Here is an 11,356-nt window from a genome sequence, read left to right on the forward strand (position 1 = left end):
TTATATTATTCTTTAAGAGTTACTTATTGTTCCTTTTATTTTATGTACCGTATTGTGCTATTCTCATCTTTAACGATTACTTTTTGCCTTTATTTATGCACTTTGAAAACCTATAAAATTCTCTACATGTTTTGTTTAATGTTGTATAACAGAAATGTGTTAGTATCTCTTGAATGAAATATGGGCTAAGAAGTGTTGGAATAAGGTTAAATGAGTATTTTGACCTGGTGAATTTGTCTGTAGAGAGGAAACTTTTTTTAAAAAATTGAAGTATAGCTGATTTATAATATTATGTTATTTCAGGTGTACAGCACAGTGATTCAATATTTGTATAGATTATACTCTACTTAAAGTTATTATAAAACAATGGCCATATTTGCCTATGCTGTACAATATATTCTTGTTGCTTATTTATTTATACATAGTAGTTTGTGCCTCTTAATCCATACTCCTATCTTGCCCCACCGCCTTCCTTTTCCCCATTGGCAGCCACTAGTTTTTTCTCTGTATCTGTGACTCTGTTTCTGTTTTGTTATATACATTTGTTTTATTTTTTAGATTGTACATGTAAGTGATAATATAGAGTATTTGTCTTTCTCTCTCTGACTTATTTCCCTAAGTATAATACTCTCTAGGTCATCTGTGTTGTTGCTAATGGTGGAATTTCATTCTTTTTTTATGGCTGAATAATATTCCATTGTATATATATACATATATACCATAGAGAGGAAACTTTAAAATAAGCCCAGGATATTTCTACATAATGCTTTCTTTAAGAATGCCACATCCTTTGGCTCCTTTTCTCCAGGGCTTTCTTTATCTTGACTTGACACTATGGAAGGATCTTTAGTAAGGAGATATCTTAGTAAGGAGATATCTAACCTTTCAGAAAACAAATTTTAGGAGGAGGTACAGGTAGTATTTGTGATTTGGTTGAAAAGAAGGGTCAATTAAGATTAATAAAGAGGGGCTTCCCTGGTGGCTCAGTGGTTAAGAAACCGCCTGCCAATGCAGGGGACATGAGTTCGAGCCCTGGTCTGGGAAGATCCCACATGCCATGGAGCAACTAAGCCCACATGCCACAACTACTGAGCCTGCGGTCTAGAGCCTGCGAGCCACAACTACTGAGCTCACGTGCCACAACTACTGAAGCCCGCACGCCTAGAGCCCGTGCTCCACAGCAAGAGAAGCCACCGCAGTGAGAAGCCCACGCACCACAACGAAGAGCAGCCCCCACTCGCCACAACTAGAGAAAGCCCATGCGCAGCAACAAAGACCCAACGCAGCCAAAAAAAAACCAAAAAACAAAAATGATTAATAAAGAGAATAGACAGTATTTATTAATTCAACCAGAATTTGCTTTTGAATCTGCCAGATATTGTGATAAGTGCTTGGGGAAAAGCAAGGAAATGTAATGGATACAATACTTCATTGTTTCAGTTGCTTGAGTTTAGCTGCAAATAACAGACTAAGCAATATAATGATTTAATCAAATATGGGGTTAGTTGTCTTATATAATAGGAATCCAGAGTTTGGCATCTGGGGGCTTGTATGGTAGCTCCACAATGCTCTCAGAAACCCAGGCCTTCTAACTTCTTCCTCAGCCATATTTAACCTTTGGCTTTAATCCTAATGATTGTGTACTCTTAGAGACAGATAGCTACTTTATCTTCTGCATTATATCCACCTCCTAGATGTGGCAAAAGCCTAAAGGTACTTGACAGGTGAGTCTTCCCACTCCTAAAAAGCTTCCCTGTAAGCTTTATCCAATGACTTCTTTTTAAAAAATGTACATATATACATGTGTGTATATGTAAATATATATGTTAATGCCATATATGTGTATATATATACACATACACATGTATGTGTATATATATATATATATATATATACACACACACACACACACACACACACACATATATGTCAGAAACTTGTCATATGGCCACCCCTAGCTATAATAAAGCCTAAGAAAGCTGAACACATCACAAAATACAAAATAAGGCCCCTATATAGAGTCGGGCCTCTAAATATGAGTACAAGAGAGAATGAATATTGGGTTGGCAACTAGCAGTGTGCCCCTCTCATTAGAAAACAGATTGTCTTATAATGTGGCAAAGCTGCATAACGGAGAAAGTTCAAAGTGCTGCTATAGCTGTGGAGAGACAAGAAGCCTAACAATTAATTATGAACAAATAAAAATGGAAAGGCACAAAGATTTGATAAAGGCAGGAAGATTATTTTCTGTTTAGAAGACAGAGAAGAGAAACAGAAGAGAAACAGAAGAGAATGCCTACCTAGACTTACATCTAAGGTAGTGAAAAGGGTGACTAAAGAGAAGCTTATGTTGTCACAGCACCATTGTGATCTTTATTTTGAACTCTGGAGATATAGAGGGAAGGACTAATTTTGGAAAAAAAAATTCAAGTGGGTAACTGTATCAGTATTGAAATAGATTTAAAGAGAACTAAGGTGGCAAGAGCATTCACACAAAAATATTGATTGACTCTTTACCTTATGGTGCCAAGACACACATGTATGAAAAAGACCCAGTTTGAGGGACTTCCCTGGTGGTCCAGTGGGTCAGACTCCACGCTCCCAATGGAGGGGGCCCAGGTTCAATCCCTGATCGGGGAACTAGTGCTGCAACTAAGAAGCCCACGTGCCACAACTAAAAAAAGATCCCTTGTGCTGCAACTAAGACCCAGCACAGCCAAAATAAATAAATAAATATTAAAAAAAAAAAAAGACCCAGTTTGAATCTTTAAGGAGTCTTCCTTATTATCATGGAAGAGACTCACAAGTAAATAGTGAAATTCAAGGCAGAATGAACTAAATATTACAATTAAAATACATGAAAGTGCTTGCAAGTATGGAAGAAGGAAGGGTTAGTTTAGACTTAGAGAGGTCAGAGGGATAATCAAGAAAGGCTTCCAGATTAAAGCGTCATAAAAGCTGAGCCCCGAAAGATGATGGACAAAGTGAGAATAAATGTTTTCTGGGCTGAAAGAACTGACAAGTAAAGGCACTGAGGCATAAAAGTGTTTTTACTTGGCAAAATATATTTGTGACATTTAATAGAATTTGATTTTCTTTTCTTTTCAGGGATATGAACCCTTGTTTATTCACAAGATCAAACACAAACATTTCCTGGCTAAGAACTATTTTTCACAAATTCCAGTGCTGGCTTCATTTTTACTTGGTGATGGTGAAGTAGATGAGATCAGAAAGAAACATCAATCAGAACCAACATCTAAGATTATAGATATCCACAGGCCTAGTCCTTAAAAGATCCAGGACTATTTGTTTGATGATTCGCATTTTTGTCCCCTGCTAATAGAGTAATACAGAGGTCCCACAATACGGAAGTAGAATTTTATCTTTTATTGATTTTAATTGTTTTTCATAGTGTCATAAGTTGTATGAAGAGAAAACATCCCTATACAAATGCTTTATTGTTAGTGTTAAATTTAATATAATTTTGTTACTGAAATTAATATTTTAAAGAGAACATTTTATTTTTACTTATTTTAACATTAAAATTTTTTAAAATTTCAACTACATTATATTATAGTTAAAATCAACAGACAAACAAAAGCTAGGCTTAACTTTCAACTCAAAAATTTATTTTAGAAAAAAATGTAGTTACAAGAGAATAGTCAGTATACGGATGAGAGGAAACATTATAGAATTCTCTTTCATGAAAATCTTTACATATAGGATAAAAGATGCTATGTTTTAATATAGGGATTTGAATCTTCACATTTTATCTTCTACTTTCATCTTCCATTCTTCTCAAAATTTCAATGAAAAAACAAACTATAAACAAACAAAAAAGTGCATTCCATACTGGAAAACAGGGTGAACAGTGGAACTATATTTTATTCTATGGTAGAAAAACTCCCTGTGGGGCAATGATGAAACTCTGTAAGAACAATAAAAATGGTCAAGTAAACTATAACAATTCCTTTCCCTAATAAACCAAAGGAATAACCTTGACCACATGCATGTCAGGGACGTACAATGATGAACAACGGTATATGAGTCAGTCTTAACAGGAAATAGGTTCAAAATAGGATAATTCAAGGAGAGTTTATTTACAAAGGGACTTCTTATAAAGCGTGAGCAGTGTGTAGGGAAACTAAGGGAATAGTGTAGGAATGTAGGGTCACTATCAGATAAGCTGTGTCTACCCTAATCTCAAATGGATCTGGGGAGGGAACAGTCTGGGAACCCAGAAAGAGAGTGTAAAGGAGATAACTGAGAAGATAAGTGAGCAACTCTCAGGGCCCTAGGTGATCTCATGAGCTAGAGAAATAAATATTCTGACCTCACACTTCTCTCTTCCTCCAGTCTCTTGCTTGGGTTTCCCATTGGAAGAACCCAAAAGGAAAGCAGAGAAAATAGAAGTCTGTGGACATAATTCATATAGCTTCAGGGCAAAGATCAGAGGAGACAAGTGGGAGAGTGGATTTGGCTGGCTAAAGAGAAAACATCCAGCTAGAGAGAAGAATTAAAAGTGAAAGTGAAGAGCTATAATTCAAGTAGCAATATTTCATACACATACAACATAATTATGTATATTTGTATATATTATACTTATATATAAGTATATATATGTGTGTATGTGTATATTATATATATAGAGAGAGAGAGAGAATTCTCTTAATTTCAATCAGTAATTAATGAGGCTGTTCTCAAGTTTAGTGATCAAGGAGTCAAGGAATTCAATCTAAATATTAATATTTATTCTACATAAATATTTACCAACATTTTAGCAACATATTTTCTAGGATATCCACAGTTTTTTTTACTTAGCAAAAGCATGGCACATGATTATTGTTTTTAAGGAACTAAACATTGAAAAGGGAAGCACTATAAAGCTGTTGTTATTTTCAAGTTTTCATAGACAATTCAGATGTTCTGGGAACTTTCTAAACAATAAATTACAGATAGGATTAGATTGGGGACCATTCTGATCACTAATAAACAGGTAAAAATTTAACACAGACAAAAGTGGGTTTACACTGCAATGGAAATGACCAGGTTTTCACAAGACAGTTCAGGAGAAACCCCCAGGTCAAAGTAGGAGGAGCTGAGGAGGCAGCAGGCAGGGAGGGGGCAGCAGGCAGGGAGGGGGCAATAGTCAGATAGGGGCAAATAGAGGACTTTGAGAATTCCTCTATTGCCCTAGGAGTAAAGCACTTGCTTATAGTAATGGAAGACTTGTGGAGTACAGCTGGTGGGGGGCAGAGCGAGGGCGGGCAACCAGAGCGATTGAATCATACATGAAAAGGGGCAGCACCTTAATTTAGGGCTGCGGAAATAACCACAAAGGCAAAAAACAAAAACAAAAAAACCAGTCTCAACAACAGAGAGACTTTGCTTAATAAGGTCAACTCTTCTGGGAAACTCTTTTCCATCCCATTGGAACTACAGCTCTCATTATACACAGGTCTCCAAAAATCCACAGCAGAAGGGGCTAGAGATGGTGTCAGGCTAGAGAGTGGCCAGCAGGGAAGAAGTCCAGTTGCTGCCTGCTAGAATCCTGGCACCAGGGTACTGGACAACCACCAGTTAAGAAGTTAAATTCCCCTGCCTTAGAAGGACCTGCATTCCTCTAGTTTATGACCTGATGAGCACACCTCCCCTGGCCCACTAACAAATGAAACTGTAGAAGGTGTTTCCTTCTTTCTCCTTTAGGAAGACTATATTATATGGATAGAGGCCTAAACAGTAGAACAGAACAAAGTTTTATATCCCGATATTGCAAAAACAAGCTGACCAAAGATAGCCACCATATACGTAAAGATTCAAAAATCAAAAAAGGGATCCTTTTGAAGAATGAGAACAAATATTCATTTAACAAATCTCTTAACTATATTAAGGACATTTGACAGCATTTTTCATCTTTTGGAAAAAAAATACTGGGAAAAATTGCTATTACATAAATCATTACAATAAATAAATAACCACAACAAAATAAACAATTGCTGAATTAGAATAAACAACACACTAATGGCAATGAAGAGCAGATTTGGTACTTGAAAGCTAAAGCTAATACAGGGATTGGGTGCATTAGCTCAAGATAGTCCCCTAGAGATTTCCCTGGCAGTCCAGTCAGTGGTTAAGGCTCTGCATTCCCAATGCAGGGGGCATGAGTTTGATCCCTGGTCGAGGAACTAAGATCCTGTGTGCCACACGGTGCGGTCAAAAAAAAAAGATAGTCCCCTTGAATTCAGAGGAAAAGTCAAAGAAATGAGGAAGATGAGCAAAAATGATAAGTCTAACAGCTTTGCTTTGTCTACGCTAGAAATAACATAAGCCTAATGGAGTAGAGAAGGAGAAACAATTAGCAAAGAGAGATTTAAAGCTAATTTCCCTAAGCTAAAAAGGCATATATCCATAGCTGTATAAAGGATCTAGCAAGTACTGGGAAAATTAATATAGAGATACACATAGACACAACCTCATGACATTTCTGGATTTCAGAAATATTGGACAAATTCTATAAGCATTCAAGTTGAAGAGGAAAAGCCACAAGGAAAAAAGTCAATAACAACAGCATAGATTTCTCTTCTGCAACACTAAGTGCCAGAAGGTGAAGGAGGAACATTTCTATTGAAGACTTTTGAATTTTGAGGGTGAAAAAATGACCTAAGAATTTTACTTTCAGGCAAATTTTTTTTGGTGAAGACAACAGGAAGACATTGTTAGGCAGGAAGCATGCCATCAATCTATGTGTCCTCCAGCTGACCTCGAAACTATGGAGGTAGGGCCTGGGCATGATATTGTACATGAGAAATGGCAGTGAGTACTACAACTTCAAGATCCTTTCTAAATGATCATCATTTGTTTGGTTATGAAACAATGCAATGAACAAAAATAAATTTTCAAATAAAAATCTATACTGCAAAAAACAAAAATATGAATCGACAACAAAAAAATACCCTGAGTATTGTCACTAAATGTCTGCTGTAGGAGGGTTCAGAGGGATAAAAGTGTTCCAAATCTTTTCAAGGGGAGACGAGTAAATGGATATATAGGTAGGAAAGTTGGTATTCAAATATTTAGTTTAAAAATTTAAAGGCAACTGCTAGCAGAATGAAAATGGAATTATTAACTCCACATTTCTAGAGAGAAAAAGGGAACAGCAACAAACTTGGGAACTATTGTGAAATAAAGGGGTTTTGTTTGTTTGTTTTTTTAGGTTAACAGGAAGTATATATGAGAAAAACAAGATTAAAAATATCACAGTGCATAAATTTGAATGGGTTAAAATTCTAGTAGAGGATAGTTATTCTTATGTGGTGTCAAAGGAGTGAACTACAAGCTGTGTACCAGATATGTGCCCCCAATAAAATGACATTTAAAGATATTTAGTAAAACTGTATCAGTCATATACAAATAGACAACAAAATAATTGGTGGCAATATTAATATCGAGGATGAAATTGAGAAGAAAAAGAGAGCAAAAGAAGTTACTTTATTTTGATAAATTATTATTCACAATATAAATGAATAATTAATCTCTACATTGGGTATGAAAGTAGGCTTAAAACAAAAAGTCAGTTGGGGAACAATTCTCCATAGGTTTTTAACATTTCTGCATGTCTTTTGAGCAGAGGTACTTAGTTCTCCTTTTTTCAAGGATGTTTGTAAAGCAAGCAGTCTTGGAAGATAGAGATAGTGTTTACTGTTCCCTGTAAAAGATTCAGAGTCTCTAAGCCCAGCATTCCCAGTCTATAAAGCAGCTCACTGTGTGCATGTGTCATCTGGACTTTGTGTCACCCTGAGGGATTTAGGGCAAAATGCTGATATTCTGGCTGCTGCTGTTTCTGTGAACAATAAATTGTGCTTTATCTCTGACCCAGGAGTCTCATGTCTTTTACTATCATTTATGAACTTGTGGCACCAAACTTGTTACCTTGCAATTAGGACAGCATTTCAGATACTTCACACATCTTGATACAGATAACCTTAGAAATGGAAAAAAAAAAAGAGAGAAATGAGTCAAGAGGTACAAAATGCTGTTTCTCTTCTCTTTCTAGGAACACTGGGTGATTGATTGCAATTCTCCATCCTCTTGAAGTGAGGCAGGATTATGTAGCATGCTTTGTCCAATGTAATGCAAATAAAATTATCTTGTGTCACTTTTGAGCATTGAAGGAATGAAAGATTCTGATTCTACTAACTAGATATTCTTCTTCTAATAAATAGAAAAAGAATGAATACTCCCCAATTCATGAGGCCAGCATATCCTTGATATCAAAATTTGACAAGGATAGTACAAGAAAGAAAATGATAGGCCAATTTCACTATGAATATAGCTGCAAAAATCCTAAACAAAATATTAGTAAATAGGGGGTATAGCTCAGTGGTAGAGCATTTGACTGCAAAATATTAGCAAACCAAATCCAAAAAGTGTATTAAAAGATAAAAGCATATGGTTTTTCCTGGATATTCTTCATATGCTTCTTCAGTTCTACCTTCCCCCCTTCTCTTCTCTTCTTTGTGCCCTTGGAGGCTGATATTTATGCAGTGCATCAACGAGTGCATAATATTCCTCAGTTGGGTTTGGTCAATAGGAAGCATCATCAGGAAATTTGAGGTCTGAGAGAAAGAGGTTGGGATATTTATTACCCTGGCTTCTCCCATCTGCCTTTTGGTCTGTTGTTGTCAAGTGACTGCTTTTATCTGCCTAAGACCACAGCTGTGGTTGGATGGTCATTCCTCCTACTCTTCAACTCTCTTTGAGTTCTGGGGCTCATTCCTTCTTTTTACTTTTTCAGCTTATGGGTGATAATGGCTGTAGGTGCTTAAGGTGCTTCACTTTTTCTTTTTGATTTCCTTAAACAATGTCATCTTTGTAAACAGTCCTTTTACTAAATACTTCTCAAATTAGCCAGTTTGGATCTGCCAACAGGTTCTGCTGGACCATGAACAAAGCAGTAATTGGTACCAGGAGTGGTCCCAGCAAACGGACATTAAGAGATAATCCTAGGCTCGGGCTGCTTACATGTTTGAAGAGCATGTGGGTACCCTCCATGTAGGAAATGGGACACTGGTAATATGCAGTGTGTGGTAGCATCATGATTACTCAAAACTTCGCCAGTGGAGGCATGGAATGGGGTGCAGGACGGAGGATAAGCTCAGGGAGATGAAATGGCTAAGGCAATTAGTCAGTTTGATGACAAAGATTGTGGCATAAGATGGGTATTCTTACACTAGAGAGAGTCCATAAAGAAATGGATATATTGAAAGCCTTAAATGTCCAATACAGACCCAGACAGAAATTCAGAAAGCCCTAAGACAGCTCTAAAGAAATTATCTCCTGCATATACAGTGAATACGTGGCTAAGGATTAAGTCTGAAGCCTGCTTGTAATGTGTGTAGAGTTGTCTTGTCAATTAGATGTGCACCCAGGTTAGATCTCATGCTAAGGTAAGGATACTGGTGAGGAAGAACAAGGTATGGTCTGGTATGAGTTAGCCTATATACTGAAAGAGTTTCAGGAGTGTGTCAATTTTTACTTAGATTCAGGGGAGTATATATAAGAATTTATTGTAAGGGTGTTAGACTAAAAAGGATAAAACAAAAGATTATATCAAGCCAAATAGATGTTCTTGCCTAGAATTCAAGATTTAATGTGTTGGCTTGAGGCCCTGAGAATTGCTATATGTGTTAACTGGAGCCTAAACTCAAAAGTGGCCTATATCAGTGAGCTTGAAATGCCGGAACTCCCCCTGGAAAATATTAGGAAGATGGGTTGTTGGAGTGGATCTGTTATGTGCAACTTTCTCAGACGCCTCTTAAAGGTGTCTATACTCCACAAGAGGGTCTTCACCAAGACATTAAAAAATGCGATCATAAGTGGATTACCAGCATCCTTGAAAAACTCTACGGTGACTGTTCCCTGTAAGCTGGAGATGACAGTGGTGACTGCAGTGGAATTTGACAGCCTGGTTTAATGGGAATAATGCAATCCCCTATGCTAGAAGTCAGGCTGAAATTTAAGCATCAGAAAAAAGTGGGCAGAGTTATAATAAGAACCCTAGGGGCAGAGTGGTTTGGTCCTGCAGGGATTTATAACAGTGGTTAATTGATAATCAGATCCACGGGCATGAAATGGACTGCTGTATTAGGTTTTTAGAGGCTGTAACAAATTACCACAGATTGGGTGGTTTAAAACAACAGGGATTTCTTCTCCCACAGTTCTGGAGGCCAGAAGTCTAAAATCAAGGTTCAGCAGAGCCTCATTCCCTCCGCATGTCCTATGGGAGAATTCCTCTTTGCTCCTCTAGCTTCTGCTGGCTCCAGGCATTCTTCGGCTGCTTTGGCTGCATCACTCCAATTTCTGCCTCTGTGGTCACTTGGCCTCCTCCTCTATGTGTGTCTGTGTCTTTTCTTCTGTCTCTATGACGACACTCGTCATTGGGTTAAGGGCCTACCTGGGTAATCCAGGATGATTTCATCTAGAGATCCTTCATGTAATCACATCTGGAAATATTCTTTGTTCACATAAGGTCACATTTACCAGGTCCAGGTACTGGGACATGGATATGTCTTTTTTAGGAGCCACCTTTCAATCCACAATAGCAGTATGGTTCTATATGACATATATGAGCAGAAAAATTCCAGTTCTGAAGGGCAGAAAAAAAATTAGTTAAGGTATGGTAGTGAGGAATCTTGGTCTTTTACCAGAGTTCTCAAACTTAAGCTATTTCACAGACGTTAAAATGTAGAGGCATGTTAAAAATTTTGAAGAGTTTATTTGAGTACAAGCTATTTGAATTGGGCCGTGTCAAACCTTAAGTGGTTAGGGGTGTTCTGCCAAAAGGAACCAGGAGAAAGACTTATATTGAGAAAGTGTGGAAACAAAGAACAGAAATTATTATTATTATTATTATTATTATTATTTTAACATCTTTATTGGAGTATAATTGCTTTACAATGGTGTGTTAGTTTCTGCTTTATAACAAAGTGAATCAGCTATACATATACATATATCCCCATATCTCCTCCCTCTTGCGTCTCCCTCCCACCCTCCCTATCCCACCCCTCTAGGTGGTCACAAAGCACGGAGCTGATCTCCCTGTGCTATGCAGCTGCTTCCCACTAGCTAGCTATTTTACATTTGGTAGTGTATACATGTCCATGCCACTCTCTCACTTTGTCCCAGCTTACCCTTCCCCCTCCCCGTGTCCTCAAGTCCATTCTCTACATCTGCATCTTTATTCCTGTCCTGCCCCTAGGTTCTTCTGAACCATTTTTTTAAATTATTTTTTTAGGTTCCATATATATGTGTTAGCATACGGTATTTGTTTTTCTCCTTCTGCCTTACTTCACCCTGT

General features: G+C 37.3%; 1 protein-coding gene across 2 annotated transcripts in view; it reads left to right on the forward strand.

Moving 5' to 3' along the window:
• Window positions 1-7,842, forward strand: part of IQUB (IQ motif and ubiquitin domain containing) — a 68,926-nt gene extending 61,084 nt beyond the window's left edge. For both annotated transcript variants that reach the window (XM_057550541.1, XM_007177226.2), the window contains exon 13: window positions 3,109-7,842. In XM_057550541.1, coding sequence (XP_057406524.1) covers window positions 3,109-3,291 — 183 coding nt within the window. In that variant the 3' untranslated portion in view covers window positions 3,292-7,842. The remainder of the gene's footprint in view (window positions 1-3,108) is intronic.
• The last annotated feature ends 3,514 nt before the right edge of the window (window positions 7,843-11,356 follow it).

This window comes from Balaenoptera acutorostrata, chromosome 7 (genome assembly GCF_949987535.1).
Source record: "Balaenoptera acutorostrata chromosome 7, mBalAcu1.1, whole genome shotgun sequence".
In the NCBI taxonomy this organism is placed as follows: domain Eukaryota; kingdom Metazoa; phylum Chordata; class Mammalia; order Artiodactyla; family Balaenopteridae; genus Balaenoptera; species Balaenoptera acutorostrata.